This window comes from Bombyx mandarina, chromosome 06 (genome assembly GCF_030267445.1).
Source record: "Bombyx mandarina strain Sakado chromosome 06, ASM3026744v2".
Lineage (NCBI taxonomy): Eukaryota > Metazoa > Arthropoda > Insecta > Lepidoptera > Bombycidae > Bombyx > Bombyx mandarina.
Window position 1 is genome coordinate 3,092,948 of NC_143213.1, and position 17,736 is coordinate 3,110,683.

Consider the following 17,736-nt stretch of genomic DNA (forward strand, 5'->3'; position numbering starts at 1 on the left):
AAATATCATCAGCCTCTACCTGTACTGCTAGATGTAGGCCTTTCCCATAGTCCATCACAATAAACGGTCCCTTTCCGCATCTAATCTTCTCCAGTGTATCACCGCATTTCATCCGTCCACCGGGCACGGGGACGCCCAACGCTGCGCTTATCGGTGCGTGGTCTCCAGTGTAGAACAAGTATGCTCCATCAGCCATCGGTCCTACGACACATATATACGGCCCATTGCCACTTCAGCTTGCTAATCTTTAGGGCTATGTCGGTCGCTTTTTGGTAATGTTGACAAGAACGAAAAGCACCTACTTGAAATAATCTCGCCTATACGTCGTAGCGAATCGGCAAAGCACAAGCCGCGAAACATTCGTTCAAAAAATACTTGTAATTATGCGGCTACCCCATAACTATTGCTTGTATTACTACAATTATTTGTTTAAATTAGAACAAAACAAACAATGACTAATTCAATTGTCCACTAACAATAGATGACATAATAAATCGTAAAATGCAACCAACAAGATTGCTCTTATAAGCCAAGCATCAAAACGTATTTTGTCAGTGCACCTAAAATTCGCTTTAGACGCTAATAGAAAAAAAGCATTATGAATCTATTTATAGAACGAGTCTTTTATATACTTTTGATCATTGATTTGACATTATGTTGTAGTTGCAATCCAAAAACTATCAATACTGAAGATAATAATATAGAGAAAAGAGATATTGAAGTAACTCAATCGACAGAACCGAATATTATTTTAATGAAACTCAAGAAAGGAGACGATAATGTTGCAAGTCATAAACTCAATGCAAGTGATGATGCGACGCCAGAAAATATGATCCTCAATGAAATAAAAAATGGTTTTGATGAACATCAAGCAAATGAATCATTAAATTTGATTATGAAACCGGAATTCGATGTGCAGTACAACGTAACCGAAGATAACGAAGGCGAAGAGTGTTTGTTCTTGACAAACGGTAAAAAAATTGATTTGGATGACATCACAGATGTGTGGCGGACAGCTTATTATAGAACTAGCGAGCGATTGTCGTGCTTCAAAATACATATCAAGAAAACATCTGCTAAGGTATTTGCGGTTGTTCATTTTACTGTTTATCTAGTACTGTGAATCCTAAATCGTTTGATGTATTCACAGCCAGCTTGGTGTTAAATAGTTAACTAATACTCATAGACACAACGTAGCTATTATCTTATAATGCGAAGTTGAAATTACAGAACCATACGAAAAACGGCCATTTACTTCCTAACCTTCAAACGGGAATGTTTGAAGTTTATTATTTTGGGCCAGAATTAGTCATAACAATAACTAGCCCGTGCCAGCCTATCTATACGTGCCAGCCTATGTTAAATAGTTTACGAGTGAAAAAGCTACTATTTATATTAAAAGATAAACAAAGCCAGTACTTTGATTGAATTTAATAATTTCTTCCTATCATATATTACTTCCTATCATAATTTACTGGTGGTAGGACCTCTTGTGAGTCCGCGCGGGTAGGTACCACCACCCTGCCTATTTCTGCCGTGAAGCAGTAATGCGTTTCGGTTTGAAGGGCGGGGTAGCCGTTGTAACTATACTGAGACCTTAGAACTGATTTCTCAAGGTGGGTGGCGCATTTACGTCGTAGATGTCTATGGGCTCCAGTAACCACTTAATACCAGGTGGGCTGTGACTCGTCCACCTATCTAAGCCATAAAAAAATATATATATATATATAGTAAATTTATCCCATATTTATAGGATCTGAAAACGATCGCCCAAAAGTATAATGATTCTAATGGAAGGATAAATTGGGAAAGCTGCCTTTTAGAAATTAAAACAGATGACGCCAACGATAATATTGGAAGAAAACATTACTTACAAACCAAGAACATTGATCAAGGTGTCTTTGAAAATATTATACTTGTCGACGATAACCTCGGAGGTAAGACGCATGTTGAAAATACTAAATTATAATTTTATTAACCAATAAACATGTAACTAACAGTTAAACAAAGAATTAGCATTGCTATCCAGCGTGGAAATGCTGCCAGCCTGCTGGGAACGCTGCCAACTGGCGGTGAGCTAGCACAGATTTTCTATTTATAAGTAGCTTTACCTTCATAATAATTAATAATAAATAAATAAATAATAATAAATAAATATTTACTAACAATCACGCCACGTTAACTGGTCCCGTGGTAAGTTCGTAAAGAACTTGTGTTACAGGTACCAGATAACGGAAATAAATGTAATATTTTTATTATACACATACATATATTTAATATACATCCATAACCCGGGAAAATACATTTTTATATTTATCATACAAATATCCTCCCTTGGCGGGATTCGAACCCGCGAACCCCTTGTGTAGTGACCATGTCACTTACCATTACACCAGACGGCCGTTCTAATACTACAAATAATTAATATTAACAGTCTACTATAATGATATTATAAGTAAATAATTTAAATACGCACTTATGAACGTTACAGAATTGTGACAATGTACCTTGTAACACATAGTTCGCTTATGCAGAATCTTATCCGAACAATTTTAGGAAGGCAATGGAAAGTTTTTAAACGATAACATACCGTTTTTTGAATAACTTCAATTCTTAAAGACTTTTTACTCATCTCTAGTAATCATATTCATTTGATGTTTCTGAACAAATTTTATTTATTCTCGCAAATCCCTTAGGGAACTCTACACCGGTCGTGATTGAACAAAGTCCGGACCAATGGATGGTCTTTCAGAATCTTCTTCTAATGAGGGACTGTGAGAATGGTGAAGTAGTCGTCTTCACCAGAGTTCCTCATCAGCCGAAGCTAGAAAACGTTCTCAACGCACTCAAGGCATTCGGAGAAGAAACATTTAATGGGACTTTGGCGTGTGTTGATGAAGACAGGATCGAACGGAGTGTACGTAATATTCTGAGACAGGTGTTAGGTAGACTCAAAGTGTTTTAAAAATACGGTTTCGCTTGTGTATTTATTATTCATAGCGTAAAATTCCATGATCATACTTCGTTTCATTGTAATTAAATTGTAATAATTAAAATATAAATAAAGGATTATTCCAAAAACTATGTATGCTTTTTTTATTGCTTAGATGGGTGGACGAACTCACGGCCAGCCTAGTGTTAAATGGTAACCGAAGCCCATAGACGTAAATGCCGTCATCAACCTTGAGACATGAGTTCTATGTCTCAGTTTTCACGGTACAACGACTGCCCCACGTTCAACCGAAACATATTACTGCTTCACGTCAGAAATAGGCATGGTGGTCAAAAATAGATAGATACCACACCTACCCGTGCGAGATCGCAAGACCCCCTACGTATTTATGAAAGATATGTTTGCTGCTCGTTTTATTTTTTATTATACGATGTTATTCCTTCACTGTGGAAGTCAACCGTGAACATTTGTTACGTACGTATTTAATTAGAACATTTTAACAGTCGACGTCGCCCTAAACACGTCATTACGGATCCTCCCGATCCATTAACGGTGCTTTTAGATACCTCAAGCACCGGTTACCGTCCTCGCCGAACCTGTCGCTTGCGACGAAGGGCTGGACGAGTAAATCAACCCATAGACAAAGCCCACTGAGTTTCTCGCCCGATCTTCTCAGTGGGTCGCGTTTCCGATCCGGTGGTATTATAGATTCTGCGAAGCACTGCTCTTGCTAGGGTCAATGATAAAAACACTCCGATTTAAGCACCGTGAGCTCACCTACACGTCAAGAAGAAGCTGGCCTCTCAAGGCTATAAGCATAGGCAGGAAAAAAAAGAACTATTGGTACCTACCTGCAGGATTCGAACACCGCTTCAATCAATACGAATGCGGAAACGGCCGGCGACATCAATATTTAATGATTTCTTCGTAAAATAAAATATATATAAATAAATAAAATTGATTTATTATATCTACAGGGCAAAATTTGTAAAAATTCAATTTGAAATTTACCCCAGCCGGATGTTACGGATTCTGGTTATTTTCATTTACTGAAATCGATTAATTCATGAAAAGTCAAAGTTATTTAATAAAAATATTAACGAAAAATGGAACCCACCGACATTGTTGTACAAAATTTAGACTACGATTTGAGCTAAATACTTTTGCCTAATTTATATTAAGATACTAGAAGCGGTATAGGCAAAACTACAATATGATATGATAAAACTACAAAAAAACACGTTTTAGATCAAAATACGTTTATCGATATATCTAATTTAACGCTGTACCTTGGAGCTACTAAACTATTTTTATGGTTCATAAAATCCTGACGAAGGCTATGTATCTCAGGCTACACAAGCAACGAAATATCTGAATTAAAGCACGCACATTGCCTGAGAAGATTACAGAAGAGGGCACAGATTGATAACCTCTCTCGTAAATTTGTGTACTTTTATTCCATAAATCTGAAAATAAAGGGAATTATTCATACTATAATATAATTCTTCTTCTTCTTCCAGTGCCTCTTCAATCCTGAAGGTTGGCAGTTAGCTTCCTGTATTCATCTCTATCAGCAGCCAGCTAGAACAGCTGTTCCACGGAGGCAATACCGGTCCACTCCCGGATATTCCGGAGCCATGACTTCTTTCTTCGCCCAATACGTCTCTTTCCGTCCACTTTGCCCATCATTATCAACTGCAGCAGCATGTATCTGTCGTTCCTGAGCACGTGGCCGAGATATTCTATCTTGCGCTTTTTGATAAAGGGCAACATTTTCCGGGACATATGAACGCGCTGAAGCACGGTTTCGTTCCTGACCCTCTGCGTCCAACTAATACGTAACATGCGACGGTAGCACCACATCTGGAACGCCTGTAGGCGTCTTGTAGTGTCCCCTTTCAGGGTCCAAGTTTCCCAACCATTCATAACGATAGGCCAGATATAGCACATGAGTAGCCTGACTCGGAGCTTTATATTCAATTGACGACAGCGAAGAATTTTCCTCGTTTTATTAAAGAGGCTCGAGCAATTTCTACTTCTAGAAAATAATTATGATGCATAAATCTCTAAATAACTATAATTATTGGTTCTATTGTATTATACTATACGATATATCATAGTAATTTTAATTGTATTGAATTAAAAAGCTTTCCTATTTATTCCATCCACACAAAGTCTGCGTTATATAGCAATTTCTTCTTCTTCAGTCTTTTTTTTCTCTTGTTATAAATTTCACTTCTTCAACTTGTAAATTACATAGTCAGCAGTCAGTGATTTCAAAATAAACAAAGTTAAATAAACTTTGTTTATTTTAGCCAAACACAGTATTTTAGTCCAGTTTTTTCACATCAAGGAAAAAATTGTGCAAGAAATTAAAATAGAGGCAATTTACTGAACAAAACACTGGGGGTTTTGTTATTCAATCTGGCAGGATTACATACATACTGCGACCGAAATTCACAGCACATCATCAATGGAAAGGAGAGGGCTGTGCCGCGAAATACCTGCATTCATTTTAAATGTACTATTGTGGAAAGGTGAAATTGCAGATTCCAGGGCGGATATTGCGTGAGTGTTTTCCATTGCTCGCTTAGCAAGGAAACAGGAAATGAATATGTAAAATCGTTTAAGTTCCTCTGCTGTGTACATTCATCTTAACGGCAAACATTGGTTGGTTATTGAAGCAAATAATATACACTTTTTTTTTTTCAAATAACATAATTGTGAATGGACATGCTTTAATAAAAACCGACTTAAATAGAAACAAAAAAAGATATTCCAAAACAAATTAATATACACTAAAAACAATAATCATCGAAATCGGTTGGCGTGATATTGAGTTATTCATCTATTTGTCGCGCACACTTAATGCAAATTTAAGACTTATATGGTTTTCTCATGGATACCATTATTAGAACTGGACTACATTAAAATGGGACTACACGGGAAGCGTCAGCTCTCTAATAAAAAAAGAATCATCAAAAGCGATTCACCCAGTCAAAAGTTATGAGGTAACAAACATAAAAAAAAGCATACAGTCGAATTGAGCACCTCCTTTTTTGAAGTCGGTTAATAACAAACACACATCGTGGTATTCTTTAGGATTATATTCATACTAATTCTGATTTTAATAATATAAGCATTTTATTTAATTATAAAATGACAAAATCTTCTCCCTCTCTAAACGACATTTATGGAGCAATTATTTAGAGTAATTTTCTTTTAAAATAGTCGCATAGATATTTAAATACATTAGACATCTAATAAATTACGATTGGTAGTGTTAAATTTGAAAAATTATATAAATGGATAATATTACTTCTTCGAACAACCAGCCCCAAAGCGATATGAGATTTTTCGAACGAAGAAATTGCTGGTGGTAGGACCTCTTGTGAGTCTGCACGGGTAGGTACCACCGCCTTGCCTATTTCTGCCATGAAGCAGTAATGCGTTTCGGTTCGAAGGGCGGGGCAGCCGTTGTAACTATACTCGAGACCTAGAACTTATATCTCAAGTTGGGTGACGCATTTACCTTGTAGATGTCTGTAGGCTCCAGTAACCACTTAACACCAGGTGAGCTGTGGGCTCGACCACCATCAAAGCAATAAAAAAATATATATATAGATTATCACTTAATTTTCCTTAAACATGTTTTATAAAACCAAAACGAAACAAGCTCTGTCGAATTTTTACTTAAACTTAAATTAAATTTTTGTCTAAGTACTTGTACTTAGAATTGCTCTCTGCTTGAACACTACCGATGATTTCGGCGTACTTACTTACCTTCGTTATTTTTTTGTTTTGTTCCGTTCCCTCATTCCGTTCCGAGTCTGCGTTACGGCTCATTCACACGGGATGTCGTTTTTCGCATCGTTAACGTCTAAAATTAATTATTGCAATTTTTTGAACGTGGCAGTTTTATTGGCGGCAGCTGTGTGACGAATGCTGCATCAAAATACAGGGTGTAAACAGATTGTTCGGTACATTTTGTAGACTCAGCGCGTCGGTTGATTACAAGCAAAATATTTTAGTTGTAAATTAAAAAGTAGTGTTAGGCACTTAGACTATCCACCCACCCACCCACCTATCAAAAAGAGCACTGACCTGGACAGTGTCTGGAAAAAGGAAGAGAGGCCGCCCCAGAACAACTTGGCGTCGCTCGGTGGAGCAGGAGCTAGGTGTCTTGGGTATGACGTGGGAGGAGCTAGAAAAGACTGCCCAAGACCGATATAAATGGAAAAATTTGACTCGAACCCTACACCCCAGCAGAGGGTAATAGAAAGTAATGATGATGATGAGGCATTTTGAAGGCTTAGAAGCTCCAAAGAGCCGATCCTGCCGATCCCATGGCTCGCATCAAGCGATGCACCTATAACAGTGCTCTGTACGTGATGAAATACGTGACTATATCCGTAGGCAAGTATCAATCTATCTAATGAAATGCATACTTGATGGGTATTTACGAACTATGCACGATGAAGATACACAAAAAATATAATTCCCATAATCACTGATGGTATTGTTAGCTAACAAGGACAAATCTATAGTAACACTATGTACGCCGAGAAGCACTTGTGCGTACTGGTTTGAAGGGATAATAGTAGATTAGAGTACTTCGATTGACCACGCCACATCAATATAGTAATCGGTTCTCTCGAGACGTAGCATCCGGTTTTAAAATAGTTTACACGACCATAATTTAATGAACAACGATTATGTTCTAAATATAATAATATACGGTCTTATTTATTATTCATTATTATTGTGTAACTTAGATTAAAAGTTACTCCGCTTTAGATTTGATACTATTACTACTAGTCCACAGATGTCTACTACTGGACATAGGACTCCTCAAGTAACTAAGTGAGTGTAAGGAGATTAAGTTACGCGTGCCCCTTAGGCGCGGACACCTCGTAGGAAGAACGGCCCGATAAAAGAAACAAAAAAAAGGCTAAAGGTAAAAATAGTCGTAAAACTGTAGTCAAAAAACTTCCAATGTGTTATTGGTCCAAATGGGATATAGTTGGCATAAGCTCACTGGCTCACCTTTTCACGCTTACCGTATACGACGATCGAAGAAGTATTACGTGCCATTTCAATGCGTCATATCAAAGCATTCCAAAGTATTTTTAACTGAGCATGTAAATTAAACTAATAATGTAAATTAAGTAAAATATTTTTGAAGAAATTGCAAAATTTAAACTGCCTTTTTTATTTCCATGTGAAGAGGCCCTTTACAGTGGCAATAAACATGGATTTGGGTTCCGACGGTCGGCTATTCATCCATCCGGCGTGCCAAACTCGAGGCACGTTTGTAAACCTCCAATGACTTGTGTAGGGTCTGTTCAAATTTTTGCATTTCGTACGTTATTCATTATTATCGCATTAGTGGATTCGCATTTAGTTCCCCGATTTTACCTTTTACGTGAAATGAGGGTAATTATAACTTTTAATTTTTATTTGGCTGATGAATCCAGAAGTTAAAATATTATTCAGAATGCCTCCTATGATACGTTGTAAGTGCTTCAACAATAATTTAAATAGATGAAGTAAATTAAAATAAACATTAGTCAAGTCTAAGGTAAAGCGTGACTTTTAACTATTAGATATATGACTAACGTTGGCTAGCTTCATGTCTTCACTGGCTTCATTCTTGTAATAAAACTCAACAAAAACCCAGAGGAGGCTATTTTTATCCATTTAATATATAACCTTCTATTCCTGTGAAGTTCGAGAACCGCTAAAAGTCAACTATAGGAGGATTTTACGCAATGCTGGGTCCTAACTTCTGGTCACGGGTCAATATGGCGAAGGGGCATGAAGAACGCAGCAGTTGCGCCCGTAGTCCTCTTCCTTCACTACAGAACGTCAGGGTTAATACCCCATGGAGGTAGTTGAACGAATATCATCGAAATACCTCGGGCTGTCCCCAAGAGTAGATTTTTCGCGAAAGTCACAAGAGAAAAAAAGTTTCTGTCCAGCAACTCTTCATGACTTCGTCGCTGGTACATTAAAGTGCAAAATAATATCGCTTCAATAGACATCCACACAAATCGAACAACGTAGCTTAGCTACTTTTACACTCATACAACAGTAATACGGCTTAATGGTCCAAAAGAATCCTCCTCCCGATCTACTAACGGTGCTTCTAGGTACTTCAAGCACCGGTCACCGTCCTCGTCGAACCCGTCGCTTGCGACGAAGGGCTCGACGACTAAATTAACTCTCAGACACAGCCCACTGAGTTTCTCGCCGGATCTTCTCAGTGGGTCGCGTTTCCGATCCGGTGGTAGATTCTGCGAAGCACGACTCTTGCTAGGGTTCGTGTTAGCATCGTCGTCAGGTTTGAGCCCCGTGAGCTCACCTACTAGTTAAGGTTCCGCTGGAATAGCCTCTCTAGGCTACCAGCTTAGGTAGGAAAAAAAAAGGTCCAAAAGCCCTTTGCTTAATGTTGCCCGACACTCCCCTAAATAAATATCCTAAAACGTTCTTATCACACACAGATAACATTTTCTTCAAGGATTAAATTGGTCGGGTCAACTCTGTACAGCGGGGAACACGGGAGCATAGTACAAACCCCAATTTGCTTTGATTAAACCCGTAGATAGAGTGAAAGGACTAACTTCAAATAGATATTTGCGACGCTTCGGGAAACCTTTCAAAACAAATGTTCGCTATAAGACTATAATAAGATATGCCAATGTTTTTGGAGTTTACTCCTTTAGAATCGATTTACATATATAGGCCCGGGGTATGAAAATTATGGGGACCAAAATCGTACTAGCATGTCACACGAAATGCGTTATGCGCATTTCGTGTGACATGCTAGTACATGCGCCGGCAGTCACACGAAATGCGTTATGCGCATTTCGTGTGACATGCTAGTACATGCGCCGGCAGTCCGCCACAAAGCCTCGTACTGATCGCGCGTTTCTCTCATTATTGTATTTTCATATATTTGTTAGTCGTTTGTTTTGTGTCTCGTTAATTTGTTAATAATCTGTAGTGTATCGTGTTGTCGTAATATAGAACTATTTCTCGTATTGTTTCGTTTAATTTTTTATATCCAGTAAACTCCAGTCGTGCGTCGGAGCGGACACACACACTTTTTTTTTTTTCTTTCTTTTTTCTTTCCTTTAATAAATTTAGAATTTTTGCTTGGTATTACAGCAACAATCTAATTGAATATTTTCAATGCTTTATATCACGCAAACTTATAATGTAACTGCTGTCACGTTAAGTAGAATTGCTAAACAAAGCAGTACTGAACAAAATTGTTGTTTTCAATTCGAATTTATTTAACAAATGGTTCTTACCCGACTGATAAATGTGGGTAAGTTATTAGATTTTTTGGCGGGAACGCGAGGAGTGAAGTTGTGTGATTTGTTTTATTTTGTCTATTTAGTGTTTCTTCGGGTTTAAATGTGTAATAATGGTGGTTTAATAACTGTTTAATATCTGTGAAAGTGCACAAATGTGGGAAAATGAAACAAAGCCGCTGGACGTAACTTCTCGGGACCCTCCAAAAAGTCCACTGAAAAAATCTTAGTAAATGACCACCATTTTACTGAGATTATATTGCATACCATATCATCTCATTTCATTTCATTTCATCCCAGTTGATTAATGTCTCAAATTAATCATCTTCATTTCATTTCACTCCATAATATCATTTTTCTTAAAAATATGAATATAAATTAAAATAAGATTTGACTTAAAGGTCTCAGTTACCAGGTCATAAAATCCCTTAAAAAAATGGGTAAGTTATTTCGAGCGTATGTAGTACATAATTACATGTATATATAATAATTTAGCATGTTTGACTGCTTTTGACGGTTTTCAACACACCAGTGGTCCCCCAGTAGTCAAAATTCGACTATAATTAATTGAAATTATAAGTTTGAACATTACTATAATTCTATTATCAAACACTATTTATTATACTTCTATAATCACAGATTTTGCCAAGACTACACTATAGATTCTCAATTTGATCACAGACTATAAACGATATGAAAAGTTTGACAATAGACAAAAGAGTATATTATATGCGTGTGTGTATGTCAAATACATGGTAGTGTGTGTAATGTTTTTTTATTGATTTAGGGTATTTTTTATGCACAATATCATTCTGCACTCTTTATTTATATTCTCTATAAGTGTGGGAAATTTCGTACTCCTCCGTCCGCGCAATTTTCGTAAAAAGGGGTATAAAGTTTTTGCGTCACATATAAATATATAAATAAACGTCATTAGATTCCTCTCAGTTGTAGAAATGAAACAAGATATATTATTTTAATAGGATTTCCGCGACTAGTATATTAGAAAGATAATGATACCCATCATCTACAACTAAATAAATTGAAATAAAATTTATCATTACAAGAAACATTAAAGTAGAGTTTATTAAAATGATTAATGAAAGAAAAAAACAAGCTATTTTAGTAAAGGTATTTAGAATTGTAATACAGTCATATTTATTTCATTTAAATATTCGCATTCAATAACTAACAAAAGAAAATCAACACACAAGCGCTTCTGAATATCTATTCTCGTTTGAAGTTTCCTTTCAAAAACACTTCGATACAAGGATGGAAAAGTACATACGCCTTCGAGATATCACATAGAATAGAAACTTTTTGTTGTTTTAGGCGTGAATTCCTTTTTAGATATCTCCTATATATTTTTAGCTCCCATTTTGGCTCTTCGAAATCGGATTGGCGCGATGGCAAAATTTATATAATGTACTTTTCTGGATAGGACTTCTAAAATGGATCGAATATACGAGAAAGGTAAATGATAATGGGAGTAGTTGTGAAAAAAGGGCACTTCTTGATTCTAATCCTCTATTAACTAACCATCCCACAAAAGATTTGCCTTAAAAATGGCTAGCTGACTATAGCTACTTCAGCTACTGCGACTACCTCCAAGCTATGTTTTTATTGCTTTCCATGGAAGATGAACATACAATAGATACTTATGCTCAATAATACTCAACGTAGTACATGGTATTTGCAGAAGGAGTGATCATAGAACTTAGAAGCATCGAGAAGAAAACTTTAAGGCGGGAGCAAGAGTGGCCACCATACCCCCAGTATTTGCTGGTAGAATTGGGACATTATTAATGACATTAACAAGGTCCTTTTTTCTGTGGCTTTAATTGGGTGATTTTACACCCTCGTGTTCAGCAGTCACCAAAACACGTCAACAGCACAACATGAAAACCTACCTTGAGACATTGAGTTCGAAATATCAGTAGCATCGTATATCGCTTGTCTCACTCTTTCAAACGAAAACCCGATTTCGTGGAAAAAATACCTGTGCCTAAACCACTTTTACGGTTCGAAATCTAATGTAAATCTATAAATATTTTTTATAGAAAATTGACCGTAGTTAACTCAATATTCAAACACCTTAGTGACCAAAAAACTCTAAAGTAATCGAAACGTCGGTAATAATATATTGCCAATTAAAAAACACTAGACTAAACCGCAAAATTGGTTTTAATTAATTATCTAAAATTGTGAATTCTTGTTTATGAACAATGAGGTTATTACACTTGGCTGAATTCAGACGCTACTGAATTCAGTCAAGTGTAATAGCATTAAGTAAGTTAGTCTACTGATTTCAGTAGCAAGGATGGTTTCTAAATGACTGAATCATTTAGAAGCCGATTTAGAAACGCATTTAGGAAGGTGTAATCGCATTTAGTTACTGAATGGCTTCAGTCGTCCCATAGCTCTTCGTGCGTGAGGACGTTTTAGTTTGTTTTTTGCTTCCGAATAAAAAGTATTAATTTCGGTCGCCTTTATTTAATGTGCCAGACATTTATAAATAGCCCGACATGTTTCAGGGATAGTTTTTGTCATCAGGAGGGGTTGGGATATTGAAGAACTAAATTTTAAATCTTTATACGAATTTCCTGTTGCAAGAAATCTTAATGTTACAACCAATCTTTCTTTTGGACTTATACTATCGTAGAATTAGATATGTAATAGATATATAATAGACTATCGTAGGATAGTATTCTGCTTTTGAATAAACGGTGTCACAAGGTTTAATATTAGGTCAAACGAGATCGAATCCATTTATATATAATTTCTGAAGTCTGCTGGTTCTAAATCACTCATAATGTTCATATTTGCTAACATTCCGCACAGCAATAAGAATTTTTTCACCGACATTCTTTTTTTTTGAGAAATTTAAACAAAACATAAAAACAAAAAAAAACAAAAAAAAATTGTTGTTGTTTAACAATACTGGGGCCATCCTCTTACTCACACGACACGTTTTACTTCGTCGCCTTTAAACTGACAATTGATTCAGTAACTGAATTTAGAACAGTGTAATCAGAAGCTTCTAAATTTGCTTCTGAACTTAGACGTCTGAATTCAGCCAAGTGTAATAACCTTATAACGTAGCGCTTGTAAAATGATAAGTTTTTCCTTTTATCGCGGCCACGTTTTCGTTGCCGGTTTTCGGTGGATTTTGAAAAGTGCTTGAATTGGTATAATGTCGTTTTATGACTTACTTCGACTTTATCACCTAATCAAATTTGAATTCAATGCCTTCTGCTATAAAGTTAATAATATGTTTGTTAAAGTTTATTTGGGATTCGGAGTCTGGGTACGCTTGTTCTTATCTTTTAATGTTTTGGTGTTGTTTTTTCTAGATTTTTTCAATCCATCATAATATTATTATAATGATATAAAATACTCCAGACAAAGACCAAACAATAATACCAACCAAAGCAATATTATTTTATGTAAGATTGATTAATTTCTCTTCATTGTATGACAGGTAAGTGAGGTTGTCTACGAAAAATATTTTTAAAACTAAAGAAGTTTTTTTTACATTCATATTATTCATATTCCAGCTATGGAATGAGCTCCCCTCCATGGTGTTTCCCGAGCGCTATGACATGTCCTTCTTCAAAAGAGGCTTGTGGAGAGTATTATGCAGCAGGCAGCGGCTTGGCTCTGCCCCTGGTATTGCTGAAGTCCATGGGCGACGGTAACCACTCACCATCAGGTGGGCCGTATGCTCGTCCTCCTACAAGGGCTATAAAAAAATATAAAAAATAAAAATAAGAAAAGGAAATATTGGTCTCTCCCTTCAAACAAAGTTTCGGATTCAGCAAAAACGTATTCCTAAAAATGGCTTCCGAATCAAGTCGAACTATAATCTGGCTTAAAGAGAACGAATGACCTCACTTTGTGAAGTTACACCGCACAGTGAAACATTACACTGATTGCGGGATCAAGCCATTTTCTAGTTCAAGCTTTGGTCTTTGTGTTTACTAATGATGTGCTTCGAAATGGTTTTTACCACGATTAATATCCAGTCATATTATAGCTAAATGATTTTTTTTTACGTTAAAACCTTTTGTTACATAATATCGCAGTGAGATGACTATTTTATTTAGTCTGGTTAACGAGAAATTATCTGAGGATAATAAATTAAAGACCTTGTTAGTTTAGCTGTCAATTATTAATTGACTTATAGACTTATAGACGCATATAGCCAATATATAATATTATTACATTATACCCCGCCGCACCAACATCTCTATTCTCAAGCAGTTAAAAATAGAAAAGACTCAACGTCTATCCACAACCTGCCCACAAAGAACATTGCGGTATTTTGGTCGTGTTGCACGCAGGGATACCAGCAATTTGGAACGCCTTGAAGTTACCGGTGAAATCGAGGGGAAAAGACCTCGGGCTAGAGGTTTCGATCGATCGTCGAACCAAATAGCGGAGGAACTAAAAATACCTGTCAGCGACGCACTCCACCAAGCTACAGAACGGGATCGATGGAGACAGCTGGTTGACGGAATCAAACTGGATGAATCAAGTCACGATCCTCAGCATTGAGGGACCGATTGAAGACAGAGAGAGAGAGAGATAGACGCCCAACCGTCAGCGTGAAGTGACTCAATGTACGAAAGACAAGAATGCAAAATCGGGAGACGATATCTCTTTTCGCCTTATGGGCGTTTTGTTTTATAACTGACAAATTTAACTTCATTAAGTTCTTGCTAGTGTTCAATAATGATCACCTCTCTCAATCTCTTTACATATCAAAAGGGAGTTCCTAATTAAATTCAACTGAAAAGGAATCTAGTTTTAAAAAGCAACAAGTCCAATAAAATTGACATCTCAGCCTATTGTCGGCTAAAACTTTTTGCTTCTGAGATACAAACGTTGAGCTTAATTAATTGAAAAGCCTGTCTCCGGTCACTATGATGCAATTGGCTAGCGAACTCAGCTAATCCGACAAAGCGGGGCTACTAATTTGCTAATGTTTACGTTCCTACAGATCCCGCTTTTATCTCATAGATGCAATACCTGATTGTCGAGTGCCATCACAATGTGACCGCCGCACAGTGGGTCGATACTATGATTTGAGTGACTTAGGGACCAACTTTGTTTTTTAACAACTTTTTTTACGTAGGTAGATAGAGCTCGTTAATCTCAATAATAATTGTTTTAGGCAAAAATCACAAAAACTTTATAGTTTGGTCAGAAAAATGTGTTTTGTGATTTTTTTGTATGGAGCGGGTCACATTAAATTAAATTCCTGCTATGTACCGTGAGGTCCCGCTTTGAAATTTTATTTTTCTTACACCTTGTCTAGTCTACTATCATTTGATGCTATGAACATGTGCATAAAGTTGCAACTCTGCCAAATAAATGGATCGAAAAAAATGAATAAATACATAGAATAAAAACCTTTATTTTTATTTTCGTAAGTGCTTTTAAGTTAAATTTGATATGGATTAGTAAGTAAAAGCACGCAACAATACCCATAATTACATAATACCTAACAAAAATACATTTAGTAGGTCTCTAATTAATCAATCTCTGTAATTATTAGGATAGTTAACATTAGATACTGAGGATAATTAGTTAAGCAGCCATTACTGGGTAGTAGAAAATATTGTAAACATTTGTGTCTCTCTGGAAGTATAAAAGTGACCATATTTATTATATACTAACTAGTGTTCGTTTATTCGTACTACTACTAACATCTTGTGATTGTCGTCGTGATCTTCCTTTTTCCGTTATAATGGTTAATTTTATTAACAATTTAGGATTATTTATGATTTTAAGAGAGCAACAACAGTCGCTGTCTGATAATAAAAAACTTTCAATTCCTACAAAATCAAATGAACGTGACCGAAGAGAAAAGTGTTGAGCCCCAAAAATTCTGTACGCACTTTTGTTCAAATATAAGTGCAATATGGAAACGAAGTAGTCGCATGTTAGCACAGTTTATAAGAAAAAAATGTGATTGGTTCGAATGTGCAATAAACTGGCCCGAAGGCATGATACCTGAAGATATCAACACTGTACAGGAGAGGCTCGAGATTTCTAATACTGAAGATATTGAAAATGTACCACGCTCTAATGTACTACAGAAGCCTCGACATCTACTTTTACACCTCGAAAACCTTTTGAAGAATTGGGATCCAGGCACATTGAACAAATTTACCAATCACTTTCGTTATCCCCGGATGAAATGAAAGCTACTACAGTTGCTAGTTTGAGAAACACTGGAAATGAAGATGTAGGAGAAATAATGAACCATTTGTCAAATCACCCCGAAGATCTAGAAAAAGTTAAGGAGTGTTTAAGTACAAGTAAAGTGAAAAGTAGTACATATTCTCCCGATAAGGCACTATTAGTTTCACTTAAATGAAGTAAGTGGCAGTATATAAATCTAAGAGAAGCAGCAAGTGAAAATGGATCCGATTTATACCCTTCTTAATATAAAATTAAGCAAGAAAAGACCAAATGTTATCCAGAGAAAGACGAGGTAATTATTAATGAAGAAGGAGCTGCTATTAAAATGCAAGCATTACTAAACTTGGCGGTATATAGGCTTTTAAATGTGATTACTTCGGATTTGGACTCAGCAAGAGAGCTACTGCTTATAAGCAAATAGGCTTTGATAGAGCCCCAGGTCAAAGTAATTATAAACAAAAGACTGAAACAAAGTTTGATGATTCATCTATTTTCTTGGCCAGTCTAGTTCCTATAAGGCTTCAGAAATTTGATGGAACAATTGTTTGGGAAAACGACCTACCCTCATCAACTTTTTGTTGCCGTCCAATAATGTTTAAATTTATAAAAGAAACGTAGTCAACAGTGGCAATTATAAAAGCTAGCATAACAGAAGAAATAGAAAGACTCCAGCCATCAAAAATCAAACAAGTTGAAGTTAAGCATCAATTGCACATGACGATGATAGACGGCAAAATAACCTCATATTTGTCAAAAACATTTTCTGCTGTCTGTTATATTTGCAAAGCAAAACCGTCAGACTTTTTTGGAGTCACTTGCTTATCAAAGAGAAAATAATGAAGTAATATTCCAGTATGGAATGCCATCTTTACATGCCTGGACAAGACGCATAGAGTGCTTACTTCATATCGGTAAATATAATTTTATTACTTCATAATTTTTTCATCCTATGTAGTTTCTTGTGAGATTATTTTTTAAATGACATTTTTTTGTTTGCGTCTAATCGTTCGGACTTCAAGAAATGAAGTTGCAAGGGGCGATGACTAAGAAAAAATGTCAATCAGAAAGAGCGCTATACCTTAAGCGTTTAAAAAGGAATACGGTTTACTTATAGATGTTGTCAAGCAAGAAGTAGGAACAACCAATGTGGCAATACTGCCAGAAGATATTTCAGGGATGCAAAAGGAATAGCCCGCATAACAGGAATACGTAAAGATTTAATAGAGAGGTTTCACGTGATTCTTCAGACTGTTG

The 17,736-nt window shown here is 36.2% G+C and overlaps 1 protein-coding gene across 1 annotated transcript; it reads left to right on the forward strand.

Annotated features, from left to right (window-relative positions):
* The first annotated feature begins 401 nt into the window (after positions 1-401).
* Positions 402-2,965, forward strand: LOC149502785 (uncharacterized). The gene is made up of 3 exons (XM_089728492.1): positions 402-1,081; positions 1,754-1,937; positions 2,697-2,965. Exons 1-3 carry the CDS (start codon positions 599-601, stop codon positions 2,963-2,965), a joined length of 936 nt encoding a protein of 311 aa, XP_089584618.1. The 5' UTR covers positions 402-598.
* Positions 2,966-17,736: the final 14,771 nt, after the last annotated feature.